Source organism: Sparus aurata, chromosome 24, assembly GCF_900880675.1.
Source record: "Sparus aurata chromosome 24, fSpaAur1.1, whole genome shotgun sequence".
Taxonomy (NCBI): domain Eukaryota; kingdom Metazoa; phylum Chordata; class Actinopteri; order Spariformes; family Sparidae; genus Sparus; species Sparus aurata.
This window is the reverse complement of record NC_044210.1, coordinates 9,817,870-9,836,581: the sequence shown is the minus strand read 5'-3', so window position 1 is coordinate 9,836,581 and position 18,712 is coordinate 9,817,870. Positions and strand designations below refer to the sequence as shown.

Sequence of the window (18,712 nt, the reverse complement as noted above, 5' to 3'; positions counted from 1 at the left end):
TTAAAAAAGAATGATCTTTATGAGAAGACATGTACAAAAACACAGAATTACAAATTAAAAACAGGGCACATTCATTGGGACAATTTCATAAGAGCGGCTTCGTCACTCGTTATAAAAACACATTTACAATTTTTTTTAAACTTAAAATTAATTTTCTACCACATACTAGGAAAACTAGTAAAAACTTTGCTATCAGGTAGTTGATTTAGTAGTTGTTGATTTAGCCTTGGATGACTCAGGTGTTGGCACATACTTCTTACATGAGAGGTAGGCTTCCTGAGGACAGGGGTGTTGCCTATGAAAAAGTGAAAAACATTACATAAAACCAAGCTCGTATAAACTTGGATGACATCCAACCACATGCATGTTCTATAGACAGGAACATTGAGCTCACCTATCTGGCTGCCTCTAGCAGGGCCGCTGCCTCCACTTGACCCATCTGTTGCACCATCTTGTAGAGCGCACCGTCTTTGTTTTGCAGCAGTATGGAGGGACGGTCTAATTCCTGGATTGTACCATTGTCCAACACCTTAACAACGGACAACATTAATCGTAGTGGCAGTGCAAGCTCAGTTACTGATTGAAGAGTAAGAATATGTAATATTACAACTTCTAAAACTGCTGGACCTGTGTTTGATGAGTTGTGTGGAGACATTATCGTAATTGTATTCAAAATAACGCTGTCTCATTTGGTTGCCGCTCGCTGGCGTCAGATCCCCTTCACACCCTCTGTTGTTTGGCTTCAACAAAACCCGCAAATAATCAAATATGTTCTGATTCATGCGGAACCATTTTTACACAGCTAATAACAGAAGTTGCTGAGGAGCTTTTTTCCGGTCTTTGATAAGTTGCCAATGCACAGAAGCGATCAGACCACATAGAAGCAACAATGGTCACTTTTTTAAATATTATTTCAGACTCAACGCAGACTGAAGTAAAGATACAGCCAGCTGCCTTAACTTCAAAATGCATCATTGCATCGCGGCTGTTAAGGACACTAAATTAGAAGTTCACCTGTGTGTTGTGTTCACAATGCAGCCGACTACTGCAGGGGTAACTGACTTAGTAAATCACGATAATATACATTTACATTGCAAACAAAAGCCATCTGTCACCAGGAGTAAATGGGTTTTTTCAGCAAGTGGGAAAGGGTTGCACGTAAAGTGGTTTGTATTCATATCTTAATCCTAAAATAGACAGAAGACAGGACTCACCAGTATCCTGTCGCTGTCTATGATGGTGTTGAGACGATGAGCGATGGTCAGAACAGTACATTCTCTGAACTTGTCCCGTATTGTTTTCTGGATCAGTTCATCTGTCCTGCAGGGACAACAAAAATAATTGGAACAGAATTCTATTGGAGAGGTCAGTGTAGGCATGGGTATCTTGGTCGTGAGTCAGCAGTACCTGGGGTCCACGTTGGCTGTGGCCTCGTCGATGATGAGGATGCGGTTCTTCCGCAGGACGGCTCTGGCCAGACACACCAGCTGCCTCTGGCCCACGCTGAAGTTGGAGCCTGACTCGGCCAGAACCGTCTCCAATTTACAGGGCAGCTCCTCCACCACAGACTTAAGCTGGACCTGCAGGGAACATGGAGGAAAGGTCAGGGGGAACTTGCGGAGTGTGTGTGGGCGATAGTGTGACTGCCGATTGGTTACTAGCCTCGTCCAGTGCCTTCCACAGGTCTTCATCATCGTGCTGGTTGAAAGGGTCCAGGTTTTTCCTCACTGTGTCGGTGAACAGCACTGGATCCTGAGGAACATGGAGACACTTTGACACAGCGCAACGACAAGCTGGTCTGGAGTCGTTAGTGGGGGGGGGGGGGGTTCTCGTGTTTTTCAGTATACTTTTTTTGGCCTTTATGGCTTTATTGATAGAACAGCTGGAAGATATGACAGAAAACAGGATGGGAGAGAGGGGGAGTGACACACAGCGAAGGGCCCCAGGCCGGGACTCAAACCAAGGTCCGCTGCAGTGAGGACAAAGCCTCTGTACGTGGGACGCCTGCTGTACCAACTGAGCTAAAGGGCGCCCCGGTCTCATGTTTACCTGTGGGATGATGGACATCTTCTGGCGCAGGTCATGGAGGCCGATCTCTGAGGTCAGAACACCATCGATGTAGATCTTCCCCTGAGGCTCTGCCAGGCGGAACAGAGCTGAGACCAGAGAGCTTTTCCCAGCACCGGTCCGACCAACAATACCAACCTGACACAGGAGACACACACACACACACACTCCTTATTGTACATTGTGCAAGTTGACAAGCAGGCTGTGGCTGTGTGCAGACCAACACCTCTCACCTTCTCGTGGGGTTGGAAGGTGGCGTTGATGTCTTTGAGCACCAGCAGCCCATCGTCGCCGTAGGAGAAGTTCACATGGTTAAAGGTCACCAGGCCTTTGTCTGGCCAATTAGGAGCGGGGTGCTTTTGTGTTGTCCAGGGTGCTTCGCTTTTCAGCTCCGTATACTCCATCACCCGCTCCACTGACGTCATCTGAAGAGAGGAGAGGTTCTTTCTCATTTCTGTTGTGTGAGTCAACCGTGTTTTTTCGGGCGTCACTCAGTTCTCACCATGTTCTCCACCTCGGCACTTTGCCTCATCGTCCACTGGAAGTTTCCCACCAGCGTCACAGCGTAGGTGAGCACCAGGCCCACCTCTCCAGCCTCCAGCCCTGACAAACACAAGTGTTAAAAAAAGGAAAAAAGAAATCAGGTCATTTGAGGGTATTATGTTTTCACTGCACTGAGGAACTCTTCAGCATGTGTTTCACAGCTTTTCCATGCAGCGCAGCAGACTCAGGGCGTTGCATCACATTCTTGCCATAGGATGACTTACGAAATGGTTTAGGGGCACGATGTATATCACCTCTGTCACAAGCACAGCAGCTTTCCCTTTCTCACTGTATTCGAGCTGAAGAGGCAACTTAACTGTTCAGTTGCTTAGCTTCACATAAATGTGTCTTATTATAACCATTTACAGAACAATCTGGAGAGAACTTTCATTGCATCAGTTGCACCAAATAATCAACTAGGAGTGATCTCAAATATTTGCTTGCTTTTCATTTTGCAATGAACCTGTTACTCCTTAAACACTTATCCCAGTCTAACCAAAAACAAATGCATAGCTGTGGTGAAACACCCAAGTGCTTGGGTAAAAAAAACTGCCTATTCAAACACTCTACACAATCTACACTATAAACTGCAAAAAACAATATATTACGGTATTTGAGATCTCACTGGCTACATGATGAATCAATCATCTGGAGGCTGGCGTGTAAGTGGCTCAGGAGCAGAAAGAGTCTACACTATCAATCACTGTCTGTTGTAGGCTCTAAGGCAGGCCTTGAAGATCGTATCTGCTCAAATGAGCTGTCAATCAAAAGGCTGCCTACTCAGGATCTGTGGTGTAGAGGGATAATGCCGTCTGAACAAATGGATGTATAGGATTTCTGATCAATGAAATCAGTAGTGAGGTAAAGCAGATCATTTGGAATGAACTCTGCAGCGTAACGAGATCACAAGACGAAGGTCCACTCGTTTCGTGATGCTGAGGAGAGGTTATGGACAGACTTTAATTCGTGCAGCTCTGTTGTGAGATGTTCCTCACCGTCTCGCAGCAGGATGCAGCCAAACGTTGCCATGGTAATAAATATGGAGCAAATGCTGTCGAGGCGAAGTGCAAACCAGCGGGAGGTCATCAGGAACAAAAACCACGCCTCTGATACAAGAGAGAAACATTCTATATAAGTGAAGTCGACCTTCCCAAGCCTATTCATCGTGCAATGCATTTGATGCAATGTTTGAAGTAAAGCAGCACCTGAGTGCAGGTCCTGATGAGCATCGAAGGCTTTCTTTAACCTTTCCTCAGCTCTTAGGGCTCGGATCGTCCACAGGCCCTGAAGAGACGAAGACAGGTGGGAGAAGACGGGACTCCGAGCTGCAGGGAAGATGATAAAGAGGGTGTTTTATTTTCTGATGGCAGAAGTAATTAGTTCTTTCTGGCATTTTAATGTGCAAACCCTTAAATCTTCCCAGTGGCGGTTCTAGACCAGTTTTAATAGGGGGGCCAGGTTGGGGCCGGCTTTTTTGTTAGGGGCACATACAACCTGGAAAAAAATATAAATCCCTCATTCAGACAAAACAGTGTTTACAATTTCAGCAATTTTGATTGGGTAGTTAACTGCTGAGACACTTTATTTCTGCCTTTCCCTTCAAAACATAATCATTTAAAGAAATCTGTCATTGTATTATTGATGCAGACTCCCTGTCGGGGGGGGGCCACAGGGGGGTCCAGACTCAGAGTTACGGGGGCACTGGCCCCTGTTGGCCCACCCCCCTAGAACCGCCCCTGAATCTTCCATCCCCCAGGTTTCATGCTCATCAGGAATGCAGCAACATACTTGTAGATTCAAGGCGTTTGACGTCTCGTGATGTATGGAGGTAGAAACGCCTCAAGTACAAGAAGATAAAAACCAGCGGGACGACGGGGACGAGGATGAGAGGGATGACTGAGGCAGCCACGGCAACCACGCCAATGTTCTGTAAGAACAGCTACAAAACAAAAAGCAGCTCAGGCTGAGGAACTGATCTCAACTGCAAAACTATTTGGCCACAGATTCACTTCAGTCTTCATGATATTGTCAGAAGTTCTCACTTGATAGAAGTCCACAAAGGTGATGGGTAACGTGGAGTCCATCAGACCGATGTCTTTGGAAAACCTGTTGAGAACTCTTCCTAAAAACAGGAGAACTATTTTAGCAGGCGGCCTTCGCTTGACTTACACATGACTCCGACAAAAGGCTCACCTATGGGGTTGACGTCAAAAAAGCGGACAGGCGTGCGGATGACAGCGTTGAACATGCTGTTGTGCAGATTCTGAGCGGCCCTCACCAGGCTGTGAATGATCACTAAACTCCTTGCAAAGCCGAATGCCACAGCAGCTGCTGTCAGCCCTGAAACGGCAGGACGACATCAGATCAAAACTTTGCAATAATACTCAATACTTTGAACAGGTGGTGGTAAACAGAAGAGTAGAGGGCTTACCTGCATAAATACTGAGGTAGAATGTCAGATTGAACTCCTGTTCTGAGCGAGTAGCATTAATTCCATGTTTAATGCTTAGAGCCCTGAATGTGCTGTTAAAGAACTCCTCTTTGGCCCTGACAAGATCAACACAAGAGACAAGTGTAACAAACACGTGCATGAAAAGTTACAACATCAACACTGAATTTAATCAATTTCCTGTCAAACAAAGGATAAAGCACTCACCAGTATACCAGCCACCAGTCCTGCAGGATATATGCAACCTATGGATGGAAACAAAGTTCAATAAACAAACCTGTTCCTGAGGTTTTTAGAGTATTTAATACAAGAATATGAAAAGACTTGCAGCAGTATCTGAAAAAAAAAATTGTTGATTTAGACTTCATGGCACCCGATCTTATAACAACTACAGAGAAATATCTTAAGGCTACAAAAAATGGGTGTCGTAAAACGGTCTTGAAATAACCATAAAAAGTTGTTTGCAGACTTGCAGTCCAAACTGGTTTTACTCCTCTGTGAGGTGGCTTCATTAAAAGACTACATACCTCGACACGCGAAGAAAAACAGGAAAGAGGTGAAAGACAGGAACAAGAGAATCGAAGAGCCAAAAGCTAACAGGTTAAAACTGAGGAGAATGAATTAAACACTTTGGCGATTATCTCTAGTAACTTTTGGCTTCAACAGTAAAGTAAGAGATCAGTTTATGGAACAAAGTCAACATTATAAGTACATATCCGAGAATCACAGTGAAAATGAGATGCCTAAGAGCCTCAAGCTTACCTCTGCTGCGACGCTGATCAGGAGTATAAACAGTAACATCACAAGGCTACAGCCTGCAGTGAAGTATTTGACGTAAATATGGCTGCTCACGTTCCCTTCAACTCGTGTCTCCTCTGCCATGGTTCGAACTGTTTCCATCTACAAATCAAGTCATTGCTGATCAATATCTACACATTGCAGGCTAAAATGTCATAAGCTGAAGAACCAGTTACTTTAATCAACTGTCTTCTTATTGTTACACCACTCAGAAGAATACAGTCAGGGATGAAGTCTGGCAACCCCACCAACGTGTTTCCAGTTGTTATTCAGGAGAAGGTTAGATTTATTTTGAAAATGTACCTACAGGAAGCTGCTGGGTCCCGGTGCTCTCAGGTGGAGGCAGGAGGCTGCTGTGAGAACAGTGGGATCCGTTGCTCCTCTGGCTGTATAACGACAGTCGGCCTGGGCTGGCCAGCTGAGACAACCGGTCCTGCTCCTCCTCGCTTCTCAGAAGAGACACGATGTCGAGGCCCGAGTGCTGCAGCTGGTTGTACGTACCCTGGCACATGACGTGACCCTGGGAGACACAAACAGGTGTGAAACCCTTAAAAAAAGAAATACATCCCCCTCTATCTCGCTAGATCTGATAAGTTTTAGAAGCTTAATTGAATTGTTTCTTATTATGGGGACACAGACCTCCTTGAGGACCAGAATCTGGTCAGCCGCCCTCAGATGCTGCAGCTGGTGGGTGACCAGGACACGACACTTGTTCTTTAACAGGCCACTGATACACCTGAAAGAGCCATTAAGTAGAATAATGTTATTAATTAGAATGAAGAACATATTGTATAGACTCATTGTGAGGAATGAATTCAGGATAAAAACAGCGATTTGAATAGAAATGAGTTACTCACTGTTCAAAAAGATGTTTCCCAACTTCAGCATCCACAGCACTTAAAGGATCGTCCAGGAGGTAGATGTCTGCATCCTCATACACAGCCCTGACAAAACAAACACACACACACACACACACACACACACTTTAATGTGAGATTAAACCGTCTACAAAATTCATTTCGAGGTTGTGCGTCTTCTGAGTGACGCAAACATGCCGACTATCACTCTGCTCTGACCTCGCCAGGTTGACGCGAGCTTTCTGTCCTCCACTGAGTGTGGCCCCTCTGTCCCCGATCAGCGTCAGGTCTCCATCAGGGAGCAGCTCCATGTCCTGCGTTTAAAGACAGTGGAGGGCTACTACAAAGACTACATACATGACCAGAATTTAAAAAGGTGGTTCTGTTAACTGGAACTAAATCAAAAGAGGGGAAGTCATCGAAGTGTGTTCCCTGTCTTGGGTGAAAATAGATCAATAACTAATGATAACTTGCCTCGGGGTCACTTGGTCACACAAAAATATGCTTTGAGAAGCAAAATCTAATCAGTCCATTCTTGTGTGTAAGGTGGATGGTTGTGCCACATTTAAAGAAATCCCCTCAAAGCGTTCTTGAGATAATGTGTTATATAACATATCGCGGGGCGTGCGTACAACTTTGTCCGCTCTGAGGTTGAGAGGTTACCAAAATTATATTTGTGCACATTAAATATAAAATCCCAATAACACACCCAACTGGATAATCAAAACTCTGTATAATCCAAATTAAAACACATTTAAATTCATTAAGCTATTTATCACAAACACCCCTATGAGGCAGGCCTATTCTGGTCATAAATTAAACCGTGTGTGTGTATAGTTGTGTGTGATACACCTGATGACACAAAAAAGGAAGAAATGTATCTATATACATTGTAAAACAAGGAGAATAAGAGCAAATACAAGTGTTGTTTATTTTTACAAATAAAAAATTGTAATTAATCACTTTATTCTTTTAGTGTAAGTGGGTTGGGGGGGCCTGGCTTGTCTTGGACACAGGCAAGGGGACTTCAAGGAAAAAAGGTTGGAAACCATTGATCTAATATACTGTAACACTTCAGTCATAGTTAGAAGATCTATAAATAATAAAACAAATTAAGAGTTTACAGCTTGAACTCCTCTCTGCCTCTTTACCCTTCATCCCTTTTTGTTTAGGTCACTTGTTCCCTCTTGACTGCTTTATTTTCTCTGTTTTCTTTCTCTTTCTCTGTTCACTTCTCAATTTCCATCTTAGGAAGAAGCGAAACTGGACAAGAAAGAGGAAACTCTTTCCTGCATAGTCACTCTAGCGAAAAAAATCAAACATTTCAACATAGTTTTTATTATCAGAGTTCTTTCTTTCTTTCTCCTGTGTCACCCTCAACAAACCGGGCCTCCAGAGGGTGTGCCTGCTAAGGTGTGACACCTCACCTTCTTCAGCGCGCAGGCTTCGATGACCCTCTTATACTTCTTGGAGTTCAGCTCTCTCCCAAACAGGATGTTACTGCGGATGGTTCCAGGGAACACCCAAGGCTGCTGGGCAGAATAGGTGAGCCGACCTTCCACCTTCAGCGTCCCCGAGTCGCGAGGCAGCTCTCCCAAGATGGCGCTCAGCAGGGATGACTGTTGGGAACAATGGATGGATGTGGACATGTGAGCAGTGTAAAAAAAGTGACAGTTTACGCAACGTCAGGCGTGACTGGTTGTTTTGCTGGCGCCGTTTATTCAAGCAGACCGTTTGCCGTCATAACCCAAACCACTTCACCCGTGAACCTGAAGCTATGCAAGTTCAAAGAAGCGCACTGACCTTTCCTGCACCCACCGGGCCAATGACTGTCAGGAGCTGGTGCGACTTCACTGTGACAGAAATGTTCTGCAGGGATGGAGCGTCCAAACTCTTTGACAAACGAAAAACACCAGAGCGTTTCAGAATATTTACAATTCTATGCACCACTGAGATAATATCACTTCAAGGTCACAACATTCACCTTATCCCAGTAGCAGGTCAGCTTCTCCATCTCAATGCAGTTTTCCCTCTTTTCCTCCAGCGGCAGCTCCAAGTTTCTACTCTCCACGTCTAACAGGAGGAGGAAGTTCTGCGAGGGGGTTAATCAACACACATGCCATTACACTGTGATCCATGAAAACAAAGCCCACACAGTGAGTATCTGCAATACTTCACTCATGTAAATCTTGCCAACACTCTCATCCCTCCCTACATATTATATATTATAATTTAGTTATTCAGGATTATAGTGATGTGGTAAGTTACTGTGGAAGGATCTCTAAGGTTGAGTAAAAATGAAGGCTGGTGGAGAAGAAATGTATAAATGTTTGTGAACGCTGAGATATAGACGGTTGACAGATTTAAGGAAAAACCTGTGTGTCCCCTTCTGACTCCCCGGGGATTTACGCCTATGGGTTTAATAATGAATACAGCTGTGTCTATCCCTAACAAATGTCTCTAGATCAAACACTGTATTGTCGACAGACTCCGATCTTAAACCAGTGTGTGTGTGTGTGTGCGTGCGTGTGTGAGAGAGCGTGTGTCTATTTATAAGAGCTACGAAGACAAAATATTTCTGGATAGGGTGAACAGGGTGATTGTGTAGTCTGCAATCCTACCAAGAAGGTGCATGCTTTTAAGGATTTGCTTCAATTTCCTGCAGGAGTACCCACTGGGATATCGCGGTTATGTAATGTTCTTGGAACACTTTCACAATAATGTCAGCAAAACCAAAGAGCTTATTGGTACTTTAGAAGAAAGGAGGCAAAGACACACACGCACACTCTTCTGGTTAACTTTTATAGAGGGCCAACAGAAGGGATTGAGACAGGACACATCACTCAATGGGTGACTCCTCAATTCAACATCAACACTCCATTTTTTAAAATAGATGTAGCACAATGGACTCAAATGTAGATAAGTTTTTTAAACATGTGTTTTAACAAATGACAGCTAACCTTGTACCTATAAGAAAGCTTGAGCAGTGAAGTTTTGGAATAGCTCCAGTAATTGAGTTGAAACTAATGAAGGAGAAGTAAATATTCTAGCAAAGTCTTGAAATACAAAACAAATGCTATAGTTAATTTAACATGCGAGACAGGTGGATTCACGAGGTGACGAGAGCCCGATAGAGTCCATCTTAACAGGCCTCAGCACTCGTGCTCGAATCACCGTCATTCAGACCAATCAGTGTCCTGTGAGGACCTACTGGCAGCCTGGAGCGAGGTTTAGGTGGGACGGCCAACGAGAGAAGCAAATGTTCATTTAAAAACAATGATGGTGGCTCTTAAAGAAGCGGGTCTAGATGCTGCTATCACATCAGTTATATCACAACTGGAGAATATTGATAGATGGCAAAAAACGTGAAAGTGCCATGCTCCGAACAGTTTAAAGTTGATGTCTCAGAAGGTTGGTTACAACTAATCCCTTGTGCGTCAGGTCATTAATATCTAAAAGGCAGAATTACCTTAATCCTGCGGATGCTGACCACAGTCTCTGACAACTTCTCCACAGCCAGCGGGAAGAACAAGGTGACTGTGAGCTTGATTGTTCCGTAGAGGGAAACCGTGACAAACACAGTGCTGGCACTGATGGTGTTGCCCAGAAGGACGTAGACGGTGAAAGTAACGAAGACGATGATCTTGCTGCCGGCAAAGAAGGAGGCCATGTTGAGTCCTCGTAGGTAGGAGCTCCTCAGTATCTGAAGGATTTCTTTCCTGGGAATAGGACACAACATATGGAGGAGAGTGAGCTTGATGATGAGTTTTCGGTCACGCTCTAATTTTGAGTCACGTGTCTTAACTGGATGTCTGACTGCACGGATGAAATAACAATGGAAAAATGCCGCCCAATCGCAGACCAAGCTGGAAGTCACTGACCAAGCAGAAAATATCACACATTTCACCAAAGATAACAGTTATAGTGCCTAAACGATATATTGAATTTACTTGTTAACATGCTCTTTAGAGTAGTACACAGCAGCATGGAAGTCACATTAAGGCCATGAATCTTTTCTTTGTGTGTGCGCGTGAGAGTCCAACAGCGTCTGTCTGCAATTAAATGTTCATACATAAAATTCCTCCCTGTTTTTTAAGTGAGAACAGACGTTTGCTTCCTCACACTGCCCCCACAAAGCACAGTAACTACAGTTCTTTTAAAAATTGAGTTTAGGACTGATACTGGACTTTTTAATATCTGTTTTCTCTTGGGACAGCACTCTTCAGTTCAATCTTGCTCTAAAAAGCAGTGTAAAAAAGATTGCATTAACAACAAAATCAAACCAAAAAACGCATCATTAAGCACATAGCACTCTGTTCTACCTTCAACGCACTTGGAAATAACATTCAAACTCATCTCAGTGTCAACGTTAGCATATTTAACTTGCAGTTAACCTAGGTCAGCACAGTGCATACCACTGTCTCAGGGTCTGCAGGCTGCAAATGACAAAGTCCACACTGTTTAGAGAAGTGAATGAGCCGTGAGGAAGATTAAGCATGCTTGATTTGATTTCTAGATAACAAAAAGACCTTTGTCCTGTAAAACGAAACTGAAAAAACAGCAGTCACCAGATGAGCCACAAATCCACATTCTTTGTACATGTTACATGTTATGTCATGTCCATGACTTCTAAGAAATTAGTTTGATCCTCCCTCATAGGAATGTTTGACATGGTTCTTGACTGTCTGTCACAATTTGCATACATAAGATCATATTCAGGTAATCACAAGCGAGGCTCTTCGACTTTATTATTCCATTCATCAAATTGAAGGTTCATAAGATGCAACAGGTTTTTTCCACATCAATGTCCAAATAGTTTCTGAGAGAGTTTAATGCGTAAATGAGCGTGTGTCTGAAGTAGTGAGTTAGTGATACTATGCCCTTAATCTATTACTTATTATCTGATCTTTTGACGTGTGACATGATTTCATTCTGAGAATCCCTTGAAGATTCTGGGGAAAACAATATGAGATGAAGTATTAACTGAAGGGCAACGAGTATAAAGGATTATCATTAACAAAGAAGAGAAAATGATGGAAAAGTTTAGCTAATGATAAACACACAAGCTGCTCTCTCATTGCTTTGCAAAGACCACCTAACGAGTTCTTTGCAAAGCAATGAGGAATGTTTCACATGCTTCATTCTGAAAAGTTGTAACTTTGATCACAATAATCTGCCTGGGCCTCAACAGCCGTCTGGTAAATTTAAGTACCAGACTGCCGAGTTTTTCTGTGTTGGTCATAACGACTAAAATCACTGCCTCGAAATTGTTTACCTCCCCAACGAGTGAAGTTGCATTAAATCCATGCTTGTCCAGACTCATACATATCGTATGAGTCTGGACAAGCATGGATTTGTGTAGCTCTTGGCAAAATGGAAGTAATTGCAATATTATTGACATAGACACATTGACAGAGACTTCTTCATTTCGAGACTATTTTTACAGAGGATCACAGAGGACTGAGTGAGAGCTTAGAGAGCTGCTACACGACAGCTACCACCACCTGAAGCTCAATATCAGCAAAACATCTGAGTGGACGGCGGACAACATCGTTTTAAATATGGATGTTTTCACAAGAAGATGCGAATTCTAAAACATTGATGCAACGAAAACGCTCAGGAGAAATGTATATGACAGTTTGTCTCTGTTAGTGTACGAGTTAAGTGCAACAACGTTTCTACATCCATTACGGTCCAATAACATTTCGAATTCCTAGAAGAGCTGCAAGATCAAAAGATTTTTATCTAAAGTAAGCTGGGCGCTAAACTGGAAGTTAGCCAACTTGATCGGCGATAGTCTCGAGGGCCCCTAAACACAGAAGATCCAGGTAATAGTATGGCTGGTAGGCCAAGATTTTTTGGCTTCATACGCCTCTGAGCAGTTTTCATAGGATCGACGGGGCCCCAACATCAAAGCTGTATCCAGACTTTATTGTAACGTCCTTGGTCTGGACCACTAGCTGCAGCGAGTGGCAGCCCAACTTTTTATCTTATTTCTATTTTTAACTTTATCTATGTTTCCCTCTGTACTGCTGTGATACCTGTGAATTTCTCACAAGGGGCATCAATAAAAGGAACAAGGCAGCCACAGTAAGCAGCAATTAATGGTTACACTGGTGATATGCTGACCCCATTTCCTTTGTGAGCACAAGTCAGGTAGGAGGTGAACCTTTAAAATAAATTTTTACAGATTTGTGGAGACAAAGGGATAGGGCCAACCTACCACCAAAACATGTGGGTCCCAGTAAAGACGACTGCCCTATATAGCTCCATTGCAACCCTGCAAAAACAAATTTGATTAATTGCTACAAAAAGTTATCAGTTTTATCCTAACCTTCTGACTTCAGTGACTAGAGCTGAGAATGGTTTCTCCCACGCGTACATCTTGATGATCCTGATGCCAGACACCACTTCGTTCATGATGCGGATTCTGTTGTCAGTAAGAACTGCCGTTTTGCTCCTGCAAAGAATAAAGATGTATATGAATATAATCCTATTTGTCATGTTAGGGAACATATACATAAGTGATCAAAGAAGCGCTGTTTCCCTACCTGAAGATGCCGAAGAGCTTTCCAAAACAGGTCTGTATCGGCACCATGAGGGTCACGGCTGCTACACCGGCCAGACATGAGGGGCCGATCTCGTACCAGAGGATAACAATGATCACCACGGCTTGGAGAGGTCCAACCAACAGGTACTGCAGATTTAGTGTGATCTAGAGAGTCAAAGGACAATAATGAGCATAGTTCCTACAATCCTGAACACACCAAAAACAATGTCTTAAGCCTGTATCATAGAACAACAAGCATACATGAAGTGTGAGAGCAGTTATTGTTTGCCAATACCCAGTGTCGGGCAGTAACGTCACTACAAGTAGATACAAGTAGCTACAAGTAGCGGCGTTACTAGTTTAACTACATTTCTCAGTAACGTGGTGGTAGCCACGCTGTTTTCTGAATCAAATAGCTTTTCAGTGGCTTAGCTATTTTATTGACCAAGTAGTGCGGTAGCGCCCACACAAGCTACATTTTTCCAAAGAATCAGTCAGTGACGCCATCACCATACACGATTGTGTATGTGGAGCCGACAGAAGCACAACCTGCCTACAACATCTCTGCTGCAGGGGATTACAGACAGGTGAGCTTGAGTGAGTTACGTTACTTGATGGAAAGATGGCGGAGGGTGAGGAAAATGGAGACGAATTGATCCCGAGAGAAAAAGACAAACTTAAATAATAAACAAATACAGTAATGTTTCATATAGGAGGTAAGAGGTGGGGAAATGAGGGAACAGAGAAACATTTGAAAAGTTTACATTACTCTGAATTATAACTATTATATATGCTAAAGTATATACACACACACATATACATACATATATATATATATATACATATACATGGGTGGTAGCTTCGGTGTAGTGAAGCTTAATTCAATGTAGAGTAACTGGCAGCTTAGCTCACTACACTTTCCAAGTAGCTTGCCCAACACTACCAATACCTAATGAACCTAAAACTACAGAAAACTAATTGTAAAAACATACAAAAATAACACTCTACGTGTAGCGAATCACTTTGTTGTCAGCCTCCTGTTTTTAGATTCTTTGTGTCACCGTTACCTCATCAAATCGATTGACGTCATTTGAAAGGAGGTTCACTATTTGTCCAGTGGTTGTTTGGCCCATGGATTCAGTGCTGAGACCAAGAGCCTGACGAGAGAAAACGTAGTCTTCACTGGAAGAGTTCATTGTGACGACGGTCTGTAAATCTGCTTGAACTTTCACTGACCTTCCTGTATATCATGTGACAAACGGCCACTCTCATCTTCATGCCTATTCTCATCACTTGGTAGTAGTAGAGGTGTTGGAGGATGCTCAGCCCAAAGGCCGACAGGGACATAGCAGCAGCGTAAATGTACACCATGACGAGACTCCGGTGGTCGTCCGGGTCGTAATTCTCAAAGAACTGGATTATTTTCCACAGAAGAAGTGGTTGGATGACTTTAATTACCTCCTGTATGACAAAGAGTGATGAAAAACATGTGGGTTAGATATTCAAGCCATCACAACACTGCAGCTTATTGACAATTCTGACAAAAAAGTAAAATAAATACATAAACCAACTGATCATCACTAAACTGCATGGTCCTTCGAACCTACCAGTGCAAATACAAACAGTCCAGCGATTGCATAGGACTTCCCGTAGCACCTAATAAGAGCTCTGGAGAGTTCTGGCTTCTGAAGTTCCTTTGTAGCCTTACGAACTTCATGGTCCCAAAATCTGCAACAACAAAACATGCATGTTGATTCTGTACTGGAACATAAGAACTGTCAAGCCATATGAGATACACATCATTTTCTACCTCAAAAAGCGCCTCCCTACTGTTCAGACCTCCCAGTCTGAGCAGAGTCAGCTAATATGACGGCTCGCTGCATGGTTAACTGAGCGTACTCCTTTTACTATTAACATTTCCAGTGGTCTCATATTAGTATTGCGGTACCTCTGCAGTTCCTCCCCCAGTGTTTCAGAGCGATCCTCTGCAAGAACTCTGTACATGTCACTTTCATCCAGCCTCTTCTTTTGGCCGAGGTGCAGCAGCGGGGTCAACCAGCTGAAACGCACAGTTGGAGTCAGCCAAGCAGAACTTGAACATACAGGGATTGAGTACGCTTGAATGAAGCTTTTGTCAGAATCACAACTTTTGTATAGGTACAAAGACTTGTCCTGGTTCACTGGTGGTCTCAGCAGGGGGTGCCCTTTTGATTATTTTCGCCCTCTCCCTCGAACATTAAGTCCTCCACAGTGCTGGTCTATCAGACAGGTTAGATTAACGCATCACCTGACTCTTTTATATGTCAGAATCAGAATTTCCTTTATTTGTCCCGCAAACGGGGACGTTTCTTCATCACAGCAGCCAAAGGACAGTGGTATTATAATAAACACTACAAATAGTAAAAGACTAAACAAAACAATAAAAAAGTAAGAAATAAGTAATACAAAATACAACTCTCATATACATTGTATATAAATCACGTTTTACACAGTTAACAGTGTAATTCAGTAGTAGGGAAAGGCAACTTGTATAACCTGTTGATCAATCACACACTACTTAGTAGGTCCTGATAGTATGACTCACTCCTTAAAGTTACAGCGACAGACGCACAGTTTTTTCATCGTGTTCGAACATTAGAAACATTAAAGATTAAGACACCACTCAGCAACATATATAATGAACATCTGGATTTTTGGGGACATTTTAAAGCAGAAACGTTACATTTTATATCTTTATGGTCTGAAACTGCTGGTGCTGCAACTCTGCCACTCAACAGGATTTGTTGCCTTACAGGTGCATCTCAAAAAACTAGAATATCATGAAAAAGTTAAATATTTTATGTCACTCATTTCAGAAAGTGAAACCCATATATCAAATAGATTTATTACACATAGAGTGAAATAATTACAGCTTTTATTTCTTGGCTTACAGAAATGAAAATGCAAAATTCAGTGTCTAAGAAATAAAGAATATCATATTATAAGATCAATTAAAAAAAAAAGGATATTTTAAACAAATGTCTGGCTTCTGAAAAGTATGTTCATTTCTATGCACTCAATACTGGGTTGGGCCTCCTGTTGCATGATTACTGCTTCAATGCGGCGTGGCACGGAGGCGATCAGCCTCAGCCAAATATTGAACTTTTTCATGATATTCTAATTTTTTTCAATGTACCTGTATATCAATAACTCTATGTTCCTATTTAATGTTTAATCTTTTACGAATGTGGACCATGGTGTGGAATAAAGTACACGAAAACGACGTTTGACGGATATAATCTGGCACCACCTATGCTGTAGGATAGCTTCACCTGACTTTGTCAGGCAGCTAATATTTAACAAGGACCACTTCTACCGCAATCCACTGTAGTCAGATACAAACACAGAATATATTCTATAGCTGAAGAAACAAGCTGTTCTTAGAGGAAAACAAGGTCACAAGAACACTGTTTGACGCTAGAGAGGTGGGAGGGTCTGCCACATACAAACAAAGTAAAACAGTATGACACTGTGTTGTCCTTTAAGGTCAGTTTGTTTATTTAGTCATGAAAACAAAAAAGGGGTTTATTTAGTCTGTTAAATCGAAAAAAATATATATCTTTCTCTTCTGATGGAAACTTCTTCCCCAAATCTAAGTGCAGAATCATAATCTAAATAGGGCACCTTAAAGTTGTACACGTTGTTCTTAACATAAAGACCTGCTAAAGTACACTTCAATAATCCGAATAGAAGCCTTGGTATTTATATATATTCTAGGTATCATTATATTATACATTGTTGAATTTGAAACAAAGTCTCCTCCTTATGGATACAGTTGCTCACTACTGATAAACTCCTATAAGTTACTCAACAGCGGAGGCCTCGGGCTAATGTAGTTATAAAACACCTACTCTGTGATCATCGACATCCCGGCAAGGATTTTTATTTATTTATTTTTTTAAGGAAATTGGTCTGCATGCGACTTGGACCAATTGGCTCAAATCTAAAAGCAGTTTTTCCAAGTGCAAGTTCCACCGAAATACTCACTGATGCGCCAAAAACACACATCGCACGTGCGCATCACACTCACTATCCACATTCATTTGTTTCTACCTCGCTGCTTCAAAAAACATTAAAAACCACACCTTGCTGACAGATAGTCAATCACTCACCACAGGAAGACCTTTGATAGCCAGCCGGCACTCGCAAGCGGATTGTGTCCGCCGTCTTCTGTCTGCATCTCCGCGGGCATCTTGGCGTCTATTCAGGCTGGCTGGGAGACAAAAGTGTCCATCTCAGCAACTGCACACCCAGACACAACTTTCACGCACCGCATGTGGAGTTACCTAACGTCCTAAAGAGATCTGACCCATCCACAGTGCTGCAGTAGGGCTGGCGCTGAGCCGTCTTCAGGTGCTGCAGTCTGTGTCGTAACTACCAGCAATCCCGCCTGCGAGACAAAAAACAATGAAACGTGAAAGCGGGAAGTTCAGAGTTGCATTTACACAGAGGAGGACTTTATTTTTTTATTTTACAGCCTTATTTAGGTCAGTTGTTCAATTCGTATTAGGGTGTTATTGACAGGCTGCACCTCAGGGTACTTCGACACATATTTACCTCATTAAGAATGTTTTATTGATATTCGTTATTTTATCTCCAAAGATGTCACATTGTCAAGGTGTCGTTTAATCTACTTAATCACTTTTTTTTAAGGGTAGAGTCTACTACAACTGCTGTCACCATTAAAAGTGACACTAATACCGTAAATGTAGCAGTAGTAGTAGTGGCATTTATAATTGGTATCAGCAATCAGCGCACACTTGAGCCCTATACATTTTCATTTTGCCCTATAAATTCAATACAACCATCGATTATTGCTATTGAACAAGAAGCGTGATTTCATCATTGATATCCAGCAGCCACCACTGTGAAAACTGCAACAAAAACGCTGCTGGCTCAACAGGATTTGCAACAGCATACGACAAGCGAAGCTCCTGTGTACGAGTAGCCCCTGAAGGCAGCAGCTCCTCAACACAACACGTATGTCCTGAAAGTTGGCGTCATGTACAATAGCCGGAGTGAAACGAGTGCGGCCAATAAACAACATAAGTGTCCACAACAAAAAGCTATGGCTTTAAGCTGGCAGCGCTCACAATCACAGTGCGGACTGACAAGTGAGTCATGATGCACACTGCGCATGGTCAGTGCTCACTGATACTATAAAAAGCACAAGCTGGACACACAGTTCAAAGGTTCATTGGGAATAAAACTTTTAAATGTATGTTAATAAAAATTCTTTGAGCTAATCATATTACCATAATGTTAAATGTTTAATGCAGCTTTTAATTGATAGCACTACTTAAATTCACAAACATGAATTTTACACATTACAGTGCGTTTACAAGTCCTGAGGAGCATCGATGCATATGTGAAAATAGTAGTATGAAGCCCTTTTGTGGCTCCAGAGGA

At 42.6% G+C, this 18,712-nt stretch overlaps 1 protein-coding gene across 1 annotated transcript; it reads right to left on the bottom strand.

Moving 5' to 3' along the window:
- Positions 1-18,436, bottom strand: LOC115576877 (multidrug resistance-associated protein 4-like). Its single transcript, XM_030409482.1, has 32 exons — positions 17,590-18,436; positions 17,416-17,516; positions 15,213-15,323; positions 14,872-14,992; positions 14,501-14,725; positions 14,332-14,421; positions 13,266-13,429; positions 13,049-13,174; positions 10,184-10,433; positions 8,699-8,806; positions 8,518-8,607; positions 8,142-8,333; positions 6,934-7,028; positions 6,715-6,801; positions 6,497-6,593; positions 6,165-6,377; positions 5,822-5,959; positions 5,267-5,304; positions 5,042-5,157; positions 4,804-4,950; positions 4,653-4,732; positions 4,399-4,549; positions 3,816-3,935; positions 3,606-3,716; positions 2,570-2,670; positions 2,301-2,492; positions 2,050-2,205; positions 1,663-1,752; positions 1,408-1,580; positions 1,215-1,320; positions 395-529; positions 1-295 (listed from the first exon to the last, which is right to left on the bottom strand). Exons 2-31 carry the CDS (start codon positions 17,493-17,495, stop codon positions 395-397), a joined length of 3,903 nt encoding a protein of 1,300 aa, XP_030265342.1. The 5' UTR covers positions 17,496-17,516; positions 17,590-18,436; the 3' UTR covers positions 1-295.
- Positions 18,437-18,712: the final 276 nt, after the last annotated feature.

Bases quoted from the DNA above. Each gene is read 5' to 3' on its own strand.
- LOC115576877 (XM_030409482.1), bottom strand. From the start codon at position 17,495: ATGCCCGCGGAGATGCAGACAGAAGACGGCGGACACAATCCGCTTGCG. The intron at 13,175-13,265 runs GTAGGGAAACAG...TATTCTTTGCAG, and splicing joins AAGCTCTTCGGCATCTTCAG to GAGCAAAACGGCAGTTCTTA. The intron at 530-1,214 runs GTGAGTCCTGTC...TCCGTTGTTAAG, and splicing joins TAGACAGCGACAGGATACTG to GTGTTGGACAATGGTACAAT.